The 23400-nt window shown below is 43.8% G+C and overlaps 1 protein-coding gene across 4 annotated transcripts in view; it reads left to right on the top strand.

Moving 5' to 3' along the window:
* The window catches only part of fam160a1a (family with sequence similarity 160 member A1a), a 33132-nt gene extending 9911 nt beyond the window's left edge, over nucleotides 1-23221 (top strand). For 3 of the 4 annotated variants that reach the window (XM_035418847.1, XM_035418848.1, XM_035418849.1), the window contains 11 exons: nucleotides 6608-6814; nucleotides 7881-8561; nucleotides 10088-10246; nucleotides 10628-10714; nucleotides 11330-11497; nucleotides 13878-13957; nucleotides 14359-14561; nucleotides 15935-16912; nucleotides 17578-17756; nucleotides 19506-19626; nucleotides 20802-23221. In XM_035418847.1, coding sequence (XP_035274738.1) covers nucleotides 6707-6814; nucleotides 7881-8561; nucleotides 10088-10246; nucleotides 10628-10714; nucleotides 11330-11497; nucleotides 13878-13957; nucleotides 14359-14561; nucleotides 15935-16912; nucleotides 17578-17756; nucleotides 19506-19626; nucleotides 20802-21037 — 3000 coding nt within the window. In that variant the 5' untranslated portion in view covers nucleotides 6608-6706 and the 3' untranslated portion in view covers nucleotides 21038-23221. Of the gene's footprint in view, nucleotides 1-4134; nucleotides 4241-6607; nucleotides 6815-7880; nucleotides 8562-10087; nucleotides 10247-10627; nucleotides 10715-11329; nucleotides 11498-13877; nucleotides 13958-14358; nucleotides 14562-15934; nucleotides 16913-17577; nucleotides 17757-19505; nucleotides 19627-20801 lie in introns of all 4 variants that reach the window. The other variant, XM_035418846.1, reaches the window with a different exon arrangement.
* Nucleotides 23222-23400: the final 179 nt, after the last annotated feature.

Below are 23400 nucleotides of genomic sequence, written 5' to 3'. Positions count from 1 at the left end.
GGTCTTTTGCCAGTGTTTTACATCTTACCATTTTAAAGAAAACCAAAATTGTAAGATATAAAGTCACTTGTTCTGTATCCCTAAGCAGGTTAACAATCCTACAGGTCAACAGGGCTTCTTATCGATTTGTAAACTTTAACAGGAAATCAGGAAGGCCCAGTATTTTTTTCCCTTGTCTTTTAAAAAACATGAATACTGGGCCCTCAGTCGTGCTGGATCCTACCTGAGCAGAGTATTACTTACCCAAGAACAGGCAAAATGCAGCATTTTGCTACAAGGACTGACTCTGTATTGTTCTGAAACTTGCATTGTCCAACATCTCACAAACGTGTAAGTTATGAGGAAATTTGAAAGGAAGCAAATATATTTACTAGCTAGCTATTTGGGAAATAATACAAATCTGCTTCACAATTATGTTTTAAAAAATGAAAGTACAGTATTGACTCTTGGTTTTCCTCTGGTGGTTGATGAGTCAGACGTAGTCTTAAGAAGTTAGCCTCATACAAGGCCTCCTGATACCACAGAAAAGGCTTAGGAAATGGCTGAAGGAACATTATCACTAGTTCCTCTGAGGTTATGCCTTGCAGTGGTGTAGGCCTACCCAGTATATTTCCCAGGCAGAGGCCAGGAGAAACAGCTGTTTGTCATCGATAGAACTGGTGGGCAAGAATAGGTGTTGTCTGCGGTCATGTGCGGCTTTGATTTTGTTGTAAATGTCAGAGTCGTTCTCGCCTATAAATGGCCAAGGTTATCTGGTCTCCTCTTGCTGCACCTGGATATATTTCAGGGGCTGCTGGCACTTTAATGGCCAGTGCATGACCCCATCACCATGGTGACCCACATGCTGCCTCTGATTCTCTGTGGAGGAAAAATGGTTAGACCTCCGAGACCCTGCTCCAGAGCTGTGCTAAAGAACTAGCCATCACTCATACAAGAGAAGAAAATGAGGCCTGTGCTGTTCATATTCAAACATGCCTTGCCATGTTTGTGTGGTATGTGTTCAGAGACTGTGGAACACTGATATGTCCAGTTAGTATGCCATGTGGTGTGTGTCATCAGTATGAGAATTGTGGTGTGCGCAGAGGGAATGTATAGCTTTGCATGTGGTATGCGTACTGTGGGTGTAGAGCACTGCTTGTAGTTATGTATGTGTGTCAGTGTACAACACTGCTTGTAGTGTGTGTACAGTGTATATTATGTGCATATATGTTAATGCTGAGCCCTGCATGGAATATTGTAGTGTGTGAGCAGAAGGGTTGTCAACAATCCTGGATAACAACCAACAATCATAAATGGTTTGTAGTAATACATTACTATGACACACTTTGAAAAACAAAGCAGATGACTGAAAAACCAATAGTACATATAGTGAATTTATACATAGTGCCTCCCCCTAGCATTCACATGCTCGCTGTTTGTCCTGTATTTGAACAACGGAATATTATCAACCCTGGCATGTTGTGAAAATAGAATGGTATGTGTACTTTGTGTGCAGAGTAGAATTCTGGGAATTGTAGGCATTTATATCTGGCTCCCACAAGCTCTGTCTTCCTTACAGAGGCAAGCCTGGTAAACTCTGGGTTATGTTGGCCTCGCCCAAGGGCGTGACATTCCTGGGGAGGTACCAGCCTAATAAAAAAGCTAATACTGTGTTTGCTCTTCTCTCAAAGCAGTTTTTTGTATCTCTTCTGACAAACACATCATTCAGGCCTGTATCTTTTCACCCTTTCATCTTCTAAAGGGATCCTTTTCTCTGTATTTCCCCTGGGGATTTGCTCCCCACCCACCACTGTTCTGCTCTTTGATAAAGGTACTGCAAGATGAGCCAGGCCCCCTCTCTCCATGATGTAATGCTGTTGTGATGGTGTCAGTGAGGGAGTGGGGATTTCTTCCTGTTACCTCTCCACATTGGGCAGAGCCATTTGTTTGAGACGTGTGCCCTCTCATGGCCAAACTCACATAGAAGGCCTTCCCCCTGTGTTGCCATGCCTGCTGGTTCATCAAAGAACTGGCATCTCAGCCTAGGAGACAGATTGATAAGTTAAAGGGCTTGCTTATTAAACCAAACAGAGTGCACCCTATTCATCACAATCCATTTTCTTGACATAAATCAATATATCTGTTTGGGTGATGACACAAGCAACAAAAATCAACTGTCAGATGAATCTTTTATGCAATAACAAGGATTGAGGGCTAAAGGTTCTACTGAACTGCGATAGATTAAATACTCTGCACTTGAGAGTATTTTCCTCCATTTATGAAGACCACATGTACACAGATCGGAATGGACACACGTGCATACAAACACACACACACCTGTTGAAACAGACACTTTTATGTCTGACTGCCTAACGTTCTCATGCTCAAACATAATATTGAGTGTACTAATTTATGTTTATCTCAGTATCTTATGTCTATCTTATCAGGTATCATTACTGCGATGACAATATGATACTATTGATTAAAAGAGGCATAAGGGATGAATCGAATTTGGTCGCGTTGTCACCTCAGATGAAGGAATGAAAAAGTGTACTTTTTGAGAGCCCTGCCACTGGTCTCTCAGGAGAAACGGTCTCCACGCAGTGCACGCCCTACTTACTGAACATTGCTGTGGTCTATTTTGAGGAAGTAGAGCATCTTTTCTCCAGTAGGGTTTCAGTTAATTTGCCTTCAAGGGGATCTTTCACACCTCTCTGTACTCTAGGATGATTGTATTTGATGTGAGTTTTATACCTAAGCGGTGAAGTCTCTTGTTAGTATGTGTGTGCGTTGCTGTCCAAATTGACAGAAAAAGCATATGTTTCTGCATGGATTGCATGGATTTTGGGCTGCAGTAAGTTACAGTAAATGGGAGAACACTGGAGCAGATGATCTGCTAGACATGCTCTATTACATTTATTCATGGTAATGTGTTTTTAAAGAGAGTGTCATTAATTGGTCATTTCCTGTATGACTGAGATCCAACCTTCTCCCCCTACCCTGTTACCACATTAATTAATTTTGTGAGGTAGAACAATTAGTCAATTTAAATGCTTCATTTTGGAAGTTTTTCTAGCAAGTAAGAGGTGTATGTTTACCATGTAACCTGGAGTGTAATCGTAATCAATGATGCATTCTGTTTTTGTTGTGACTCTGAGAAAGCTGGGCACTTTTGCAAGTTCATGGTCATGTGAGGTTAGCGTTAATATCCTGAGTCAGTGATGATGTTTATATAAAGCACATACTGTGGTAATCTGAATGATGACTTGGAAAAACTGGCAGTTTGAAGAAGGCGCTTAACCATTATATCTCCTGATCAGTTTCCTTTTCTCTGCACTGTTGCATTGTGGGAATACTGAGCACTGATCATGTGTAAGAATCATTGCCCTGGTTCTCTGATGGAACTACAAACATGCCTTTCCCTTTCCACAGAATTTCAATAACATTTTCCTTAAATGTTTCTGTGAGGGATGATTTTACTGCAATAATTGCTAGAAGGTATATTGTGAGAGTATAGTTTTGAGTGCTCATTTTCTACACAGACTTCTAGACGTTATACTGTTAGAGTATTTAGTTTGCAGTGGAATAAAGCTCAGCTGAGATTTTTGGATTTACAGTTTGAGGCACACATTCATTCAGAGAGATTCTCTTCTCCTGTCTTGCAACGTTGTGACTTGGTGTGGGCTGTCATACTGTTTCCCAGGTCTCTGTTTTACTATGTCTGTACTGCGTTGAATGGGCACAGTATCCCGGCTCTGTGTTTGGCTGTGTACTGCGTAGAGTGGGCACAGTGTCCCAGCTCTGTCTTTGACTGTGTACTGCGTTGAATGGGCACAGTATTTCGGCTCTGTCTTTGACTGTGTACTGCGTAGAGTGGGCACAGTATCCCGGCTCTGTGTTTGGCTGTGTTCTGCGTAGAGTCTATTCAGCCAGCCTGGAGCATTCTGACCCTCTTAATCATGTCCCCTGGCCCCATACATTCATTTCCTCTCCAAAATACTTCTGCAGCACACCCCCAGAGCTCTGCTCTGTCACCCCTCTGAGAAGGAGGGCGTACAGAGTGTTCTGTCAGAGACAGCGAGTGCGACTTGCGCTCGGACCGTATTACCGGCGTTTCGCTAAATGGCCTCACCGTGGTTGCGTTTCTCTCGACAGGGGCTCGGCCTCTGGAAGCTGGGTCTGTAGAGGAAGGCGATTCTAACTGACTGGGTGAAACACTGCCTGGAAACTGAGACTGAACAGTGGCTAAGGTCCCGCAGAGGTAGGAATTTTAACCTAACCCGAGCATTCTCGCAGTCGTCAGAGCGCGCGGTTTCTAAACCAAAAACAGATGCGAGTGAAACAAATGTTTCTTTTTGACTCCCAAGACATTTCCTTTTTTTCCTTTGTGGACTTCAGTGTGTGAGTAGTGTCTGCTCTTGCAACATGAAGGGGATGCCTGTGATTGGTAGAGAGATGTTACTCATGTGAGGGAAGGGACAAGAGGTCAAATTCTTATTGGATGCCTTTACAGTATGTGCAGCTGCAGTGATTTTCAGTTCAGTTGTCCTGAAGTGTGTGTAATACATTGGCATTGTAAAAAAGAAAGAAAAAAGTTAGCAATTGTTTTATTTGTCCATTACATTAATGATACATATTTCAGAGCCATAAAATAGCTGGTACTCAGCTGATTATGTAAGCATTTTGTTATTGTCTCAGCCTCAAGGGTGGACAAAATGAAGGTGGAAGTTCTTTTTTTAATGAGCATTGTGAAAATCAATGATCATTGGAAAGTAAAGGCCAACTGGATTTATACAGAATCTGTTGCTGACTTCAGTTTTATGTTTGGCCCAGGCAGTTTTTGTGAGATGAAGGATATATTTTCAATATTTGGAAGATTCTGATGACTTTCCGGCTTTATAATGGCAGATATATGCTATGCCCTATGCCAGCCAGTGTAGAGTTGACTGGTCGTCAGAAATGTCCTTCATCGCACATCAATCCTGTCTGGGCCAATCAAACACATATGCTAAAACTGAAATATCAATATCAACTGAATATGAACTTTCCTTCGAAGCAAGGTCTGACGTAATACAGTATAGTCCTAAAAACTTTAGGATGCAAACAGAACTGAATATGTGACTTACGAATGGAGTGTAATATGAATTAGAAATACAGTAGTTTTAATGTAACTAAATGAATGTATGCTGTATGCATGCAGAAACTCACAGTTTGGCAGATTTTTCTCATTTAACATAAAAGAATGCAGACCATGACCAGTGACATCAGCATGTACTGTATGATGACACAGGACCCCACATTCTGTCCCTTGAGTAACGGACGTCCGGGAATGGTGAGGGACTACATGTTTCCCCTGTGCTTTTTATATACCAGACCTGCCACTTTCCACAAGCTGGCAAAGTCTGTGCAGTGAATCTGGGTTTCCCTGATGAAGCTTTTGAGGGAACCAAACCAGTATTTCCTGATGAAGCTCTTTCGGGGGAGTGAATCAACATTTTCCTGATTAACTTCTTGTGTGGATTGAATCACTGATTTCTTTTATAAAGGAATCATCTGATTTCCTTCATAAAGCTTTTGTAGGAAGTGAATCAGTGTTTTTTTTCGATGAAGCTGCTGCATGTAGTCTTGTGTCGTCGGTAATGTGTGCTTTCTTGGTCAATCGTTTTTGTGGAGTATTTTTGGCTCTTATTTTGGCCCTCTGGTGAAGAATAGAGAGAGAGGTGAAGAGGGCCCCACCTCTATTTCTATTCTTCTCTAACACAGATGAGTCACAGTGCGGTGTTGACTTCCTGTGCTGTGCTACAACTGTCACTGACCTATTATGTGTTCATGTATCTTATTTAATTGAAAATAAATGTACGTTATACTGTGTGTCTGTTCTTGGACCAAAGCCTTTGCACATGAGGTCTGAGCAGTGTTTCTATAAGGGCATGAAAGAGTATGACTATTTATACTGTGTGAACAATCAGGGGAATGTACTTTAAACAAGCACCGCAAACAACCGCCATTATTGTACTCCTATCTGCTGTATTACCTGCAAACGAGCCAAATTAAATCCCAAATTGCCAGTGCCATGGATAGATGTGAGAAATGTGTGTTTTTCAACAAATCCTGTCGTTGCATATCAATTAGAAGATAAAATGCACATTTTCCACAAGTCATGATAACTGCATTGCATGGCTTGAGGCAAAAATACGCTTACCCATTTAAGGTATCATGAGAGTTGTTATTTCCAGGTTGTAATGCAGCCAGATATAGTGTACTCTAAAGTCTAAATAAAATTAGCATTTTTTAATGGCTTGTAGCTCTAAAGCAAAAGACAATTTCCAGATTGATTCTACACTACCTGTTTTCTTAAACTTAAGTTTTTTTCTTAAGCTTAAGTTGAATGTGCATTTTGGTGGATTCGAATTAAACATTCAATTAAACAAACTACAAAAGTACATCTATGTGCAACATGGAACAGGTGTGCCAAGTGTATCAGTGCCTTTATAACTCCTCTACCTGAACAAGACTGTAAGGTGTAACTGATAGAATATCAGACTGTTTTTCTGGGCAGGTACTGCTGACGATTCTACTAGTATATAGCTGTAGTATTTACCAGATGTCTCTTCTTGTGTGCCCACAGGTCGCCGACGTTCAGACATGCCCCTGCGTGAACTGTGACCAATAGCAACCCAGAGAGGATTGTCCCCTCCCACCATGGTCTAGCCAACCAGCAGTCAGGATGATGGCCTCCATGGTTGCCAGCGGAAACGATGATGCGCCGTCCCTGAATCTGAAAGGGGTGGATCCAGAAACATGCATGATTGTGTTTAAGAACCACTGGGCTCAGGTAAGGTCCCCCAGCCCTACTCAGATGGCTGAGCTCTTAGCGGTCATTTGTTGGTGATCGCTTGAGCGGTCGGCCCTGCCAGCCGTCTGCACTTGTCCTCTCTTCCCCTTGTAAAATTTGGCAGACAGTGCTGCTCTCATATTGGGTGATTACTGCATAAAACATTAGAGCCAGTGCCATTTGAGGTCTTCTCCTCATGGAGCTGAAAGCTGGACACGCACACACACACACGCACACATATACACACACACGCGCACACACACACTCTGTTTTGGCACCAGACAGTGAAGCTTAAGCCTGAACTGAATGCTGGGCTTTGGTAACATGCCAAAATTAGAGTAATGAAAAAATAAATCTGAGAGGAGTGCATTAAATGTTTGGTGTAATATGTGAAAGGAGCTGACTTTCATGTTATGCATGGCAGTCTGCAGGCAAACATGGCTGAGAAACTCAGAATATATACTTATATATATATGTCTGATACATAGTCATGTTGTAGAAACAGAGAACATAGAGGTGGAAATACAGCCTTGGTTTTTGTACATGTACACATTGTTATCATACCCCAATCAGTCACCTGTGTGCACAGCCTGTTTACCTGTCTCTCTGTGGACTCCATTACCATGACGACAGGCCAGCCCGAGACACTGAGCTGTGGAGGGAATTAAGAAAGGGAACCAGATACCCAGTGTCTACAAAGAGGACATTTTATCTGAGCGTAAAGATGAAACAAGGGAAATGGAAAAATGAATAAATTAATTCCCAGTGACATGGACTGGGTAACATAAGATACGAAAGCATCACTGTTGTCATTTAAAATATTTGAACGACATAACTCAAAGAAACACATACACTTGAATTGTGTAGTTGTTCATATAGAGACATATGTTAACACACTAAGCATAATATCTTTGGAGACCAAGCCTTCTTTTTTTGATGTTAGAACATACCCACTCTGACATCCATGTTTCTCTCTCTCTCTCTCTCTCTCTCTCTCTCTCTCTCTCTCTCACTGTTCCTCGCTCTCTCCATGATGTCATGATGTTTGTCTCTCCCCTCCTCCAAGGTGGCGAAGATTCTTGAGAAGCATGACCCCCTGCGGACCGGCGGCGGTGGGCTGCTGGGCGGCGGCCTACTTGGGGGCGGTACCGCGGGGGCGGGGCTGCGTTTCGGGCCCATCCCGGGGGACGAGGCCAGCGCGGTGCAGAACTACGTGGAGCACATGCTCTTCCTCCTGATGGAGGAGGACAGCGGGCAGGAGGGCGCCATGGGTCCCATCCTGGAGTTCGTGGTGACGGAGAACGTGATGGAGCAGCTCTTCCTCTGGAGCCTGAGGCGAGAGTTCACCGACGACATGAAGGTGGAGCAGCTCAAGGTGTACGAGATGCTGGTGGGCCAGTCCCGGCAGCCCCTCCTGCACCACAAGCCCATCCTGCGGCCCCTCATGATGCTCCTGGGCTCCTGCGCCGGGGCCGGGGCCCCCGCCGTGGAGGCCGAGCTGGTGCTCCTGCTCAACCAGCTCTGCTCCATCCTGGCCAAGGACCCCTCGGTCCTGGAGCTCTTCTTCCACACCAGCGAGGACCAGGGCGCCGCCAACTTCCTCATCTTCTCCCTGCTCATCCCCTTCATCCACCGCGAGGGCCGGGTGGGGCAGCAGGCCCGCGACGCCCTGCTCCTCATCATGTCCCTGTCGGCCGAGAACCGCACCGTGGCCGAGCACATCGCCCAGAACACCTACTTCTGCCCGGTGAGCCGCACGCTCTCTCTCCTCACACTTGAGCTGTCTGGAGAATGTATAGTTCAAATATAGCATCTGTGGAGAACAGGTCTTCTCTTTTTGATGTTAGGACATGCACACTTACATGTATGGCTCTCTCTCTATCTCTATCTCTTCTGCTGTCATTCCTTCCTGTGTTCCTTCCACTTCTCTCTCTCTTTCCTTATCTCCTCCCCTCTTACAGTATGTCTCTTGTTCTCTGTCCAGCCTTCTAGCTCCTCTTCTATTCTCTCTGCACTGCTGTCATTTCATTTCTGTCTTCCTCTACTTCCCCCCTCTCTTTTTTCATTCCTCCCCTCATATATTCCTTTTTCTTTGTCTAGGCTTCCACAGCATGTGTCAACTTGGTGATTATTTAATTTGAAAGCAGCTCATGTCTTACTGAAATACCAGTTGGTTCTTCTTTTGCATTATAAACGAAGGTTTTTCAGCTCAAAATGATGTTCAAACCATTTTTGGTGAGCATTTTCCTTTCATAAAGGAACTGCAGTGTGCATGTGCTTCAAAGTACTTTATGTGTGCACATTTTTGTTTACATGTGCCATATGCAAAAGTATTGGGACAGTTGTCAAATTAGTTGTTTTTCCTAATCTAATTTGTATTGTACATGAAACAGTGGCTATAAGGCAAAATTCCCAATGTCTGCATTTATTTCACATGGTTTTTTCTAAGCTGGTAAAGTTGTTTAGAGTTATGTCATTTGAATAAATCCAGATTACAATGCCTCATTAAAGTCCGAGCACAGTGCAAGGACAATGTACTAAACCGCTCTTAAAAAATGGGGAAATAAATTTCACAGCAGTTTTGTGGCTAATCGTTAATTAAGCTGTGAAGGTTAACTCTCTCAGGCATTTTGAGCCTTGGGAAAGTTTATTACCTTGGCCCAATAAGAAATACTCCACCTGTATTTATGGCAGACCTGGGTCACGTATTTGTTTTGGATTCAAATAATTTCCTGTGCTCTGTTGATCTAGTCTGGTGTAATTAAGCCTGCCAGTATGACCAGAAGGCGGGGTTTGCACTTTGAGAGAGTATTTAATTGGCTCCAATACACCAGACAAGATGAGTAAAGCGTAGAGAAGTATTTGAATCCAAAACAAATACATATTTGACCCAGATCTGATTTATGGGCTGTGTTACAGACAAACAGAAATTATTTAAATGGCTGGTGGAATGTTGATATTAAGGGCTGGCCTATGGTTGCCACGGTGAATAGATTGTGTCTGTGGATCTGATTAGGTTCCTGCGTTTTTCAATATGAATTTCCCAGCATTTTCATCAGCCATACTTGTACATATTCACTTAGCAAATCCTTTAGGAGATCTATAAATAAAAAATTAATCTCATTATTATTGTTCAAAAATGCTTTCTGACACATCAGCATCATGCTTGCTAACTAACATCTGCAGTCCCTGTATGGACCCTTGACTGAATCTACCTGTAGTGAGCCGAGGAGCCTCTAGGCGGCGCTGTGAGCATGTTTTGTTGTTTCCCAGGTGCTGGCGACGGGGCTGAGTGGCCTGTACTCCTCCCTGCCCACCCGGCTGGAGGTGCAGAGCGAGGACTGGCACTGCCTGCAGAGGGAAGAATGGCAGCAGGTGCCCACCCTCGTCCAGTTCCTCAACTCCCTGGAGTTCTGCAATGCTGTCATCCAGGTGAGGCTGCCAACGCCGGTAAACCAAGCACAGTCCATTAGCGCCCTTCAACATATTCCTGAACTAAAAAAATCACGTAAAAGCCACCAAGATCCTGCAGGATCCTTCTTGTATTTTTTAAACAAACATGCACGTCTGTCTTGCCACATCACAGACTTGATGTTTTGGATACAATCAAGATTGTTGAAAACTATTTACAATGCCTGTGCCTTGCAAATACTATAATTGTCATAGATTATATGCTGTCAATCACTAACATGTAAAGAAGGGACAAATCAAAAGACTTCTCACAATCCAAAAGATCCTTTAACTGATTACATCGAGTAGGCAACTGATCGTACCACATATTTTGTATTTTATAAAGTCTGACTCTTTCCTTAGGTAGCTCATCCTACCATCAGAGACCAGCTGGTCGGGTACATCTACAATGGCTTCCTAGTGCCCGTCCTCGCCCCTGCTCTACACAAAGTGAGTCGCCTCCTCACACCCAGGAGTGTTTTCTAGCAGGCCTTTGATCTCTCAAATATGAATCAAATCAAAGCACATAATCAATGGCAACCGGGTACATTGAGTCAAAATTTTATTGCACGTCTTTGCCAATCATTCATCATGTCCATTGTATCAATGATCTACTGAAAACAGTAAAACCGGAGAAAGGGCCTGACTGTGATCATTAAAGCTCCCGTTGCATATTCTGCAAATCAATAGGGAGTTCCCCTGGTGACACCACAAAGTTAAATCAGCTAAGCAAACAACTCCCATATGAGCTGATGTAAGGTGTGTGCATTGAAAGTTCTAAATCAAAATGGCTGCCATGCCTCACCCAGTTGGCAGTTACATATTAGTGCTTGCTGAACCAGGAAAAGATCCTACAGCAGGTATCACAGTATCTGCAGGCTTTTGTGGTTTCATTTGAAACAACAGCCAATGGAATGCCTTGTAAAACAGGCCAATCAAAGACATACATAAAGCTTGTGTGTTCTTGAAACATGGCAAAAAAACCAGCAGACATGGCTTCAGGACGGACTGGAGTCATAGATCTCTGTGCTACAGTGTACAAGCCTGAATCCCTGTTGTTCTCAGCTGACGTTGGAGGAGGTGATGACCACCACGGCGTACCTGGACCTGTTCCTGCGCAACGTGACCGAGCCCGCCCTGCTGCAGACCTTCCTCAGCTTCATCCTGATGCACCAGTACGAGAAGGTGCACATCCTGGACACGCTTGTCAGCCGCATCAACACGCCCTTCCAGGTTAGCCCCGCCCATGTGCTCGCATAGCCTCTAATATACACAGATGTGTCGTTAAGTAAAATGACTTTATTGCGGGAAATTAAGTGTTTTCTCTCCTGTTCTGGGTGGTGCATTTATTTTCTTGGTTATGGAAACCTTATAATGTTGTCTGCACCCTTTACTTTGCTCACATAATGAATTTCCAAATCACACAGTTGCTCAAACATTGATAATACAGCCCTTCTACAAATATAGGCATGTACGGCTGAAAGAGAAATTGGCAGGATATTGTCAGTGTCCAGCCTGGACATCATTGGGGAGAAACTGTTTGATTGACATTGTATTATACACTGCAGTACTGGTGAACAAAACTACACTATTCATTTCTTGCAAATCCCTGCCATAGTCATAGCCTGTATGCTGAAATCACACACAGAAGTAAACTTTACTTTAAATTAGCTTGGAAGATAAATATTCTATCCTTAGGGAATTATTTCTAATTATGTAAGCTGTCAATGTCAAAAAAAAGGAAATGGTTGTCATGGCAAATTGCTGTCATGATCCAATTAGTCAAAGAGGCTGATAAGAGAGGTTTTTCAGTTGCCAATGTGTACATTGCATCATCCATTTTAATGCTTCAGGACTGTCAACACCAAAAAGCGACCATTGATAAAAACGTTTCATGCTCAACTACTTTCCCTTCATGTGCGGCTTATAGTGGCTCAAATGCTCCTTAAAGTGTTGTTGGATTCTTAAGCGCTGCAAGCACCTGCCACTATTCCAGTTCTGTTGTCAGAAAACTGTTATCAATTAATAAAACAGAAACTCATTTTTGTCAACCTGCAAGTCCCCCTTCCAAAATGTAATTAAGGTAACAGCAATTTTCACGTTATATGAGCGTACACAAAATCCTACCAAGCCAGCAGATTCACAGCTGGTTTGTCGGTTGCTCTGCCTGAGTAGAATAGAAATCACCGGGGACTGTAACTGAACTCACAAAAAGTCAGGAGAAAGTTGCATGGCAGTAGTGGGGGGTGCTGTAGCAAACACCATTTTGCTGGAATGTGCCTTTTTTTTGCCTGTGGCATGGAGGCCCCAGTGATCCTTTCCTTTCAAATGCTGCTGTAGGAATTCTCTCATTGCATAATCGGCCAGTGTGGGTGCACACACCTGATTCTACTAATCAAGTTGCTTAGCAAAGACTCTAGTGGTTGATTAGTAGAATCAGGTGTGTGCACCCACACTGGCCATTTCTGGATATGACAGGGGACCCCAGCTCTAAAACATGAAAAGCACCTAATTAAAAAAATTAACAGCTTGTTAAAATGCTGGGATTGCAATTGTGGTTGGAATGAAAACGAGCATGCACAGTGGCCCCCCAGGACCGAGTTTGAGAACCACTGCTGTGGACAACAGGATGCCACGCCCAATGCTATCTGCTGCTAAAACAGGAAGACTCAAAGAGGCTATCCCAAAACATCCTGTTAGTCGGCTGACATTTCATGCAGACGGACATTTCCGACTGCTCGTAACTGCTGGTTCTTTCGGCTTGAAAAGCGTTTATGTTGTCTGCCTATCACAGGCTGTAATGCTTCATTCACCAGCAGTAGGTAAAGAGGAACAAAAATGGGGAACTTCACCCTAAAATCAATTTTTAATGGCAAATCCAATCTGCCCACGAATGCTCTGGTAAACAGTTTCGACATTTACAATATATCTTCTAGATAGTCATGTCCCTTCCTGGAATAATCTTCTCGAATGCGACATTTTGTACCACCAGTATAGTCACACCCACTCTCATTGTAATTGTGATGCATGGTTGAATCGTACCTGGGCATGTTTTGGGTGCAGGTTGTGTTGACTAAGATGTCTAGGCAAGCACAACTACAAAAGATATTGGGCCTCATTCACAAAACTTTTCTTAAATTATCCTTACTTTTGTTCTTAAAAATGTTCCTATTAAAAAACAATATGGAATTCATGACACGTGCAGATCTTTTATGCATATCCCAGGTGTAAGAGAATGCTGGCTAAATTTTATGCACAATCCTGTTCATGTGATTAGCATAAGGAAACAGCCTTGAATAAATACAGATAAGAAATGAATGCCACATTGTTTGTGGAAACGTTCTTACACACAGTTTACGATCAGATATGATCGTACGCATGTTTCGTGAATGAGGCCCACTGTCTTTTTAAGCTTCCAGCAGTAGAAGCATCAATGAAATACAATAAAAATGAAAGGGAAAGCATTTCATGGATTATTTTAATTGCTGTTCTGACATTCTAGGTTACAATTATTGTTTATGTAAACTATTACTTTGAGTAAAGGCCACACTTTAGCCTTATTCACTGTTCCCGTGAAGCTCTCATATTGACCTTTGACCTGGTGTTGTTCCAGCTGGGCACTGTATCCCTGGCACTGTTCCATACTCTGATTGGTTTACACTGTGAAGACGTCATGCTGCAGCTAATCCTAAGGTACCTACTTCCTCATTCTCCTCAGGGTTAGTACAACAGGGTTTACAGAGAGCGTGACAGCTCCACTTTTTTGGTACCGGACATAAAGAAAGTAGTTAATGTTTGATACCACTTGAGCTCAGTCTAATGTACCTCAACTATACTAGTCCCGCATTTCCTCACATTGTGTCATCATTAAATACTGCCAAAATAGTCAAAACATGTGAATTGAAATTTTAATTGAAAGTATTTTGGCATTATTTATCATGGAGCACAGGTACACACATTAGTAAGTGATGAGGGAAATAATGATTGACACCTCAGCACTGACACTGCCTGTCTGTGACCTGTAAACCCCACCCCTTTCCTCTCCCACAGCCCCCTCCCCCACCCTAACATGATTGGCTGCTCTGCTTCGCCAGGTACCTGATTCCCTGTAATCACATGATGCTGAGTCAGCGCTGGGTGGTGCGAGAGAGGGACTGCTACTCCGTCTCTGCAGCCAAGCTCCTGTCTCTCACACCCTCCTGCTGTTCCATGGAGCCCCGGCCGCCTCCCCTCAGACAGCAGCTGGATTACATCGTCTGGTCAAAGGGCACGGACAGGTCACACCCAGGAAACAAGGGTAGGGGCCCTGGGAAAGAACAGGACTGTGTCTGAATCCGTGCACTTGCCTTCTTTTGAGTATACAAGTTATATAAAACTTATATACTTATAAACTCATTAGTATGCAAGTGTCGCTGATTTGGACGCGGCGCAGGAAAATGCATTTGGTCACATGGGAGCTTGGGGGCTCTCTCACATGTAAGATCAAATTACTGCTTTGAGAAAATTTTGCCATGGCATCAAACATCATTTTGTTCTTGTAACTGATTTTGCAAATGATTTTTAGGGATATATCACTGGAGAGATGGAAAACCAAAGGCACTGGAACCACAATGAGACACCCAGTTGTGATATTTATAATAAAATAGGCTACTTATTGATTTATTAGAATGTATGAGTGCAGAAATCTGACGAATCACAAAGTTGCAGTCCATGGTGCAAACTTTGCCATAACACAGCCACAATTGAATAATTAAAAGCGCCACATCTCAACATTGAGTGGCGCTTTTAATTATTCAATTCCCACCCGCCTGCTCACCAGTAAGCCACCCATGCAAGCCACTGCAATGGAAACATTATGGCCATCTCAGATCTGCCACATCGGTTATGCTGTTAAAACTGCAGTCCTGGTTAAATGTGATTCACACAGGCATATTTTACCATTATAGCATTGCAATATCACACAATGAATGCATTTTCTAATTTTAGAATGATATGCATAATTGCCATCTGGACAGTTGAATGGATGTTTATTTAGGTCTTTTATGCAGAGATTTATTCATGAAAATATGCTAATTCCGACTGTTAGAATTTCTGTTTTTAAATAAATCTGCGGATAAAGATGGTGATTAATGTTCAAAGGCATTCCTTTGTAACAGGCTTCATGTTGCCTGAACCCTAGAGCAGGCCTATTCAACTGCCGGCCTTGGGGCCTAATGTAGCCCTCCAGAGTATTAGACAGACTCTTGGCCCTTTGATCACTGAGGAGGGGAAAATGCATTCATAAATTCTGCCCATGTCCAGGCCAACATCTGCGCACTGTCAGCATATATAAATTAAGCTATTATTAGTACCCCCTACTAGTGACATTATAATGTGATATCTGTATATTTTAAGAAGGCAGCTGCTTTACAGTCGATAAATCTTGCCCCATGTGACAAATAACGTATAACAAATTTTACTTGGTCATTATTTTTTCAACAAAAAATAAACCACCTGACCTCTGGAGGTTAGATATATCTACAGTTAGGACTCGTGAGGACTGGACTAGGGTTAGTTATGTCCTAGTATGTAGAACCGTAGAAATGAATACTTTCTATTGGATATAGAGGGGTATACTTTCTTTTTTCACATCACTCAATTAGGTATGGTCACCTCTTGTCTGTATTTCAGAAATGGATGGGTCTCTGTCAGAAGGGGGTGGAGCCGAGCACTCTCGTGTCATGGGGTCAGAGGTTGTCATGGACATCAGCTATGTGCACTACCTGTGCGACGCCCGTCGCAGGATAACCTGCTGCATCCGGGCGTGCCGGGTGTGGTCAGCCCCCTACGACGGCGAGGACCCTCCCCCGGAGGAGTACCACCCCAGCGTTCCCGGGGAGGACCCCGGGAAGTCCCGGCCGGTTCGGCCGCAGCCCAGGGGCCCGCAGCAGCCTCGCCAGTCCGTGGACCTGGGCCCCGCTGGGGAGCGGCCCAATCAGCTGGAGCTTGAGTGGGACAACAGCTACGACACCGCCCTGTCCCCCGACAAAAGTGACGGAGCTGAGGGAGGCGACGGCCAGCCCCCTGTACCGGCCGAGCCCCCCCCACACATCCAGGAGATGAGGAGGAACGCCACCTTGCTCATCAAGGGCTCCTACATCGAGGAGTCCGACTTCCAGGACGACGTCATGGTGTACGACCTCGTAGCGCAGAAGGACGCCAAGAGTGCAGCCAACGACCCTCAGGCGAAGGAGGGGAGGACGGAGGCGGAGGCAACGTCACCCGGCCCAGACTCCGCCCCCGCTGTGCAGGAGGTACCTCAGGAGGAGCCCCAGCCACCAATCAGCAACGGCCTGAGCCCCGCCCCGCAGCCAATCGCAGCGGAGGGGCTAGGCGGGGCGGAGGGCAGCAGTGACGGGGCAAAGCCGGACCAGGGCACCCAGGACGACCTGGTGGCCCAATATGAGGAGCTGATCCGGACGCTGGGGGCGGATTCGGGGAGTCCCGTGAAAGCGGGGGCGGAGTTCCGGAGTCCCATCACCCCTGTGGACGAGGACGAGGTGGATTTCTCCTCCTTCACAGCTGACACTCCGGAGACAGAGAAAGTCCCCTCGCCCCTTGGGCCAAAAGGCCCTGGGGGAACCAGAGTCCATGAGGTTCCCTTCACAGGTGAGCCAGTACTCTCCCCCCTCTCACTGCCAAATATTTCTTTATAATGGCGTTGTGCATAATGTTATTGCTTTGGCAATATTTGACTTTGGTACATTGCCATGTCAGTAAAGACTGAAGAATTGAATTAAAATACAGCACTGCTACAACTAATAACAAGACCAGGTTAAAACCTAGTATATGGCTGGACCTACACATGTGATCCGGCCGACAAATGGTGTAACTTCATCACTCAGTCACTCAGTCACAGACATTCGCATTTGTAGGGCTGGCCCCGCTGTTAACATATACCTTTTGTTATTATTATATTGCTTTGCCAACGATTTTCATGTTTTCATTAAAGCCTGCAGAATCGAATGTAAATGATATAATTATGATAATAACAACAATAATATGAATATACTCATGATGCTTTGGCTGGACTTGAAGAAGACTGTTATACAGTATGTTGGTAAAGCGTGTAGAACTACATTGACTATCATGTGTTGGTAAAGCCCGTAAAGCTTGTCTTTTTATGTACAGCACATTGAGTTGCACCCGCTGTGCTTTATAAATAAAATTTGATTGGTTGATTGATTGATTGATTGGTTGATTGATTGATTGATTGTAGAATTCATTGACGCTGGTGATGATGCTGAGGCTAATGCTGGCCTCCTGCTCCACAGGGCCATTCATTAGTGTGCTGCTGTCGCGGCTGGAGAACATGCTGCAGAACTCCCTCCACATAAACCTTCTCCTGACTGACATCCTGGCCCAGATGGCTTCCTATCCCCAGCCTCTGCTACGCTCCTTCCTGCTCAACACCAACATGGTCTTCCAGCCCAGCGTGCGCTCCCTCTACCAGGTACAGAACTGTGTGTGATTCACACTCACAGTCCCCTCTACCAGGTACAGAACTGTGTGTGATTCACACTCACTGTCCCCTCTACCAGGTACAGAACTGTGTGTGATTCACACTCACTGTCCCCTCTACCAGGTACAGAACTGTGTGATTTACACTCACTGTCCCCTCTACCAGGTACAGCACTGTGTGATTCACACTCACTGTCCCCTCTACCAGGTACAGAACTGTGTGTGATTCATACTCACTGTCCCCTCTACCAGGTACAGAACTGTGTGATTTACACTCACTGTCCCCTCTACCAGATACTGCACTGTGTGATTCACACTCACTGTCCCCTCTACTAGGTATAGCACTGTGTGTGATTCACACTCACTGTCCCCTCTACCAGGTACAGAACTGTGTGATTCACACTCACTGTCCCCTCTACCAGGTACAGAACTGTGTGAGATTCACACTCACTGTCCCCTCTACTAAGTACAGCACTGGTGTGTGATTCTGTTTTCCCCAAACTATCAACTTTTCCAGGCTGAGTCATTTGTTTTGTGAGGTGCTATCCAACAGGATTGAAGCATGCAGCAGTATTGCACATGCTGTCCTTGCTCTCCTCTCTCACTATATTTCTCTCTCTCGCTCTCTCTCACTCCGTCTCTCTTTCTCTCACTCTCTCTCCCTCTGCCACTGATTTGTAACCATTAAGGCTGAAAACCCTAAAGTTTGTTTACTCATTATTGCTCTAAACTGTACAACTCCTGGGAGAGTCATGAAACAACGAATAAACTATCAGTTGTGAACATAATTCCATACGGGCATAAGCTGCGCTACAAACGTGAAGGCAAAGCAGAATTCTTTACAGGCAGTAAACAATTCCCTAGCGAGCATTACAAAGCAGCGCTTTTGTGGCGTATTCATGCATAATTGAACAGGAAACAGGTAAACAAGTAAATTGAATCAAGTGAGCCAATTGTTTGAAGGAAAAATTTAATATTCAAGAGGAAGCCGCTTGAAAAAGTATATTTATTTTTTTTAAAACAGGAACCCACAGTAATGCACAACGGCAATCACAGAAACTTCATTTTTAAAACACTTAATGCCTCAGTGTTGTCCCTGGGTGTGCCAAATCTCTCAGCGGTAACTTTATTGATCGCAGGCCTACCTGAGCATGTTACTATCTGTCATCAGGAATGGAAATGAGCTTCCTGTCAAGGCCTTTGGACAATTATTTATAAACTTGTGGAACTGTATGCTACTGCCCCACGTGGCAAATCGAGGATAAGTGATTTAATAAAAGTGTGAATACACATTGCGGCTCAATCAAATGGTTTTTTTAAAATTGCCGCAATAGAAAAATGTGCCCTCAGCAACATTTTCCTGAGCGTTCAGTTAATTATAGTAGATGTGCCAGTCAAACAGATATCATTAAAACATTTAAAGGTTATTGCAATAACTGGTCCGTCCTTTATCACAGGAGATGGATTCATTGTCAGGTGAGACTGTACTTATGACATAACACTTTTCGTTATGTCTCAATTAATTTTTACTTCATTTATGACATCCGTGATTGTCTCATTAGGTCCTCATAGCGTATACGACTGGGAGGCAGGTCATTAGGTGGATCCAGAAGGCTACTGACAGAAGTTAAACATAAATCCCACCAAAATGTGTGCGGCAGCTAAATATCTAAATGCAGCGATCCAACTAGTGTGGGTAGTCTCCCTGCAGTTTCTGATAAACTCTGTGTTTTGTCATCAGGTACTGGCGTCGGTGAAGAATCAGATCGAGCGGAACGTCTCAGCGAGGAAGGACTTCCCAGAGCTGCTCACGGAGGCACAGCACTGCCTGCTGTCCAGAGAGACGGTCCAGATGGCCCGCGGTGAGATACAGCGTGGGGCCAGAGCTTTACTCACAACCAGGGCCCTGTTTCACAAAGCAGGATTACAGAATTAGCTGGATAACAGCACTGAGTAAAACCCGGAATGCTCTACACCTGGAACATGGACTGAAGTAAAAAGAGCTGTTTTGGGTTTTACTGAGCTCAGTTATCTAGATTAATTCACTAAATTTTGCAGCATTTGTGCTTCACTCTTTGTGCCAACCAGTGTATATTGATGCAAATTGTAGTTTGTAGAATCACATGCAAATTCAGTCATTTTCTATTTGATTTGCTTGATCTGTATACTCAAAGATCCAAGCTGCAAGGCGAAGATAATAAGCACTTTAAGTGTTTTTTTTTTCTTCGGATAATTGAATAGATTTTGCTGAATTGAGCTCCATCTTATCGTTTAAATCCACCAATATTGCAGACTACTTCCATGAGATACAATTATATAAAATGGAATTACCTAACAGGGGTCAGATATTGCCTAGAGAATTTCCCAAATAGTTAATAGGGAATAATCTAGTGAAATAAAATGGGTTTAGAGTAGTCAAAAAGTGAGATTATATTCCTCACCATTTCAGTCTCATGGTCCAGCACTGCTTCTCACCATTGCTTTTCTGTCCAGTGTCAGTTTAATAGTCATGGAAGATCCTCCTTCACCTGGCTTGGTAATGAATGCGATTGTATGTTGAGGAAAAAGGCCCACTGCTGTTCCTGCCATCTTATCTGAGAGTTGTTCTCTGGGCTCAGGTCTCCACTGAGTATATTATATGGGCAGAGGTTGAGATGTGGGGGTATACACTGGGCTCTGTGGTATTATTTATCTTTGTCTAGCGACGGATTTGTACGTAAAAAGGAATGTAGACTGTAGAAGTTGCTCTGGCTTCTAAATGCCTGAATCAGAGCTGCTCAGTCTTGTTCCTGGAGATCTACCGTCCTGTAGGATTTCATTTCAACCCTGATTTGGCACAACTGAGTCTACTAATTGGCAGCTCAATGATATCTCTGGCTGTTGAATGGTGTGTGCCTTTTTAGAGTTGGAATGAAAACCTACAGGGCTGTAGATCGCCAGGAACAGGATTGAGCAGGCCTTGCCAAACTGATCAGTGCTGTGGTGAAAGGCAGCATTTGTTTTTTTTAGCTCACCTGTCTGTCCAATCTTCTTTCAGATCCGCTTCTGGACTCTCATGGGGTGGAGAATGGAGACTGGCCTTCAAATGCAGAGGTTGTCAGAAATCAACTCATTCCCGAGAGGCTCCCAAAAAACCCAGCAGCCAATCCAAAGCTGGCGCCCGAGGACAGGAACATGGTCCTGGCCACGGTTCTATTCTCTGAATTCCTCAAAGAACTGGCGGCCATTTCACAGGAACACTCCATCTTATCTCACACACCAATGGAGGAGTAGCCTTCTCACCATCTGCAATAACGCTGCTCAATCTTCTCGCACACAACAGAGTAGCCCTTACTGCAATATTTTACACATTTGAGGCACTTACTGAAGTAAACATTTTTTATCTCCTCCTGGTACTACCTGATAAATGAGATACCTCGCGTTAATGGATTTATGCCCTTTTTCCTGAGATTTTGCTTAGGGTTGTTCAGGAAGTATGTTTTCATAACTGCTGTGACCATTCCTTCCTCGCACGGCAGGACTTGATATGACATAACATGTCGTATACAAGCACACTTCTTCCCAAATTTCCCAGTTAGCCAGACTGGCTTGGGCTGCTGCGTCAGGATTGGTCGAAAACGTCGTTGTTTTTTATTTTTTGCAAGCGCTCTGACGAGGACTTGATTAGCCACTCCAGAGAGCATGACCTAGTTGTCGGCTGTCTCGGGAAATCCTGTACCAGTTAATAATGCACCAGATCAGGATATGATACTGAGCCAGAGGCTCACTGACCAAAGACTGGAGGAGAAACAGAGCACAGGATGTCAAGCAATGTGGTACATAATGCCTTCATCTGACCATATAAAGGAGCACATCTGTGGACCTTTTTGCCCTCATACACAAAGCCCAGCAGAGCTCAGCTTCTCTAGTGATGGGCACCATGTGTTCCAACTGACCCTAATTTTGAGGCCTTATACTGTACAAATGGCTGTGTATAAAGAATCCAGCATGTGACCTACATGCACCATGCACACGTCGCCCAGGGGCTGCTGGACTCTGAGTGGAAAATTCTGGATATCGGATGCAATATGGCGTCGGTCAGTTCCATCTCCCACACAGGGTTATCCATGCTGGTTACTGTATGTCCACAGGACGTTTTACAAGATAGCAGCATGCTATTGTCTAAAAAAGAACAGCCTACAGTCATTGTACAGTACAGCAGTACAGTGGTTTCCAGCTGAGGCCATGGCGAGATCCGTTCACGACTGAAAAGCACAAGAGCATTAAACTCTACTGAACTCCGAGGGGCCACTGGCTTCTGCACATTGTAGTTCCACAACAAGGAGCAGAGAACGAGCATCGCAGAGGAGTTCCCACAGTCCTTGAAAAATATTTGCATCTCTGAAAAGTTGAAGAGACACTGGAAAATTGGCCAGGTCAAAAAAAAAAGAAAGAAAAAGAAACAAGAAAGAGGAAAGAGAAACAATCCTTTAGTTCATTCTTATTTTTTTCTTTCAAAGCTAGTGATCTGCGTTTATCTTTCTTGCTCACCAACTTGAATGTCATTTACTGTCAAGTCTAAGCGATGTCATTGCATTGATGTTGCCAACAAACCGGTTTGCACATTAAGCCCAATCCCAGAATTTGTTCCTAACTGGCAGTTTCGGCCGAAAGAATGTGTTTCACATAAAATATTTGGAAGGCATATCTGCCTCTCAGTTACATCCTTATACATTCCAAGTTTCAGAGAATTTGGCTACGGTGAGAAAAAAATCATCCAGACATGTATCCTAAAATATTCATTTGAATGGTAATTATACATCTTGACTCCAAAGAGAATAATACAAGGGGGGTATACTGTTACTGTTCGGGTTATTCACAGCCTTTACCAGCTACTGTTCATGAAAGCACATGCGATGGACCTAACAACCTTCAGTTAATCTGCTGGAAGCCATAATAGCTTCACACAAATGTCTCAAGCTAGTTTTACCAGTGAAAAAGACACAATCTCCCTGGTGACAGTTGTGTGGATCAAACAGTTCTCGGGTTGCGATACTCCGATTAAGCCTTACTTAAGTGCCCTTCACTAAATGCACATTAAAGGTTTAAAGAAACTGGAAATGCTATGCAGATCTTTATTGTTATTATTCAATATTTGGGGAGAGAATTTTCATTTTTTCATAAGGGGGAGGGTATTTAAACTTAATGTAATGTTTTGTAGAGAGTAATTTGATTGCCATATTTTTACACGTTTTTACTTGAACCTGATATGTTACTTTACTTCTTTCGTTTGATTGGATCATGGAGTGCATGTACACTGTATGCAAGCACTGCTCCGGGACTAATGGGAGGGTCAATGTTCAGTGTTGGGTGAAACGCTGAAGGGGTGTTAATGGGAAGGGGAGAGGGAGGGGTCTGGCGACTCCGGCCCTTTCGTGTCAACAACAGCTGTTTATGCAAAGCATGTAAAAACGTGCTCCGGCGAAACAAAACGGTTTGCCTTGCCTTTAATTAACATTTAAAAAATATCTTTCATAAAATAAAAATGTTCCAATTTCCTACGAGATAATTTTGCTACATGACATTTTGCTATCTGTCCTGTTGAAGTGGCACTGCTACCTAAAATGCGATTGATTAAAAACACTGAACAAACTCGC

The sequence above is a fragment of the Anguilla anguilla genome, chromosome 5 (genome assembly GCF_013347855.1).
Source record: "Anguilla anguilla isolate fAngAng1 chromosome 5, fAngAng1.pri, whole genome shotgun sequence".
Classification (NCBI taxonomy): domain Eukaryota; kingdom Metazoa; phylum Chordata; class Actinopteri; order Anguilliformes; family Anguillidae; genus Anguilla; species Anguilla anguilla.
The sequence above is the reverse complement of the archived record's forward strand: the minus strand, read 5'-3'. Positions and strand labels throughout refer to the sequence as shown.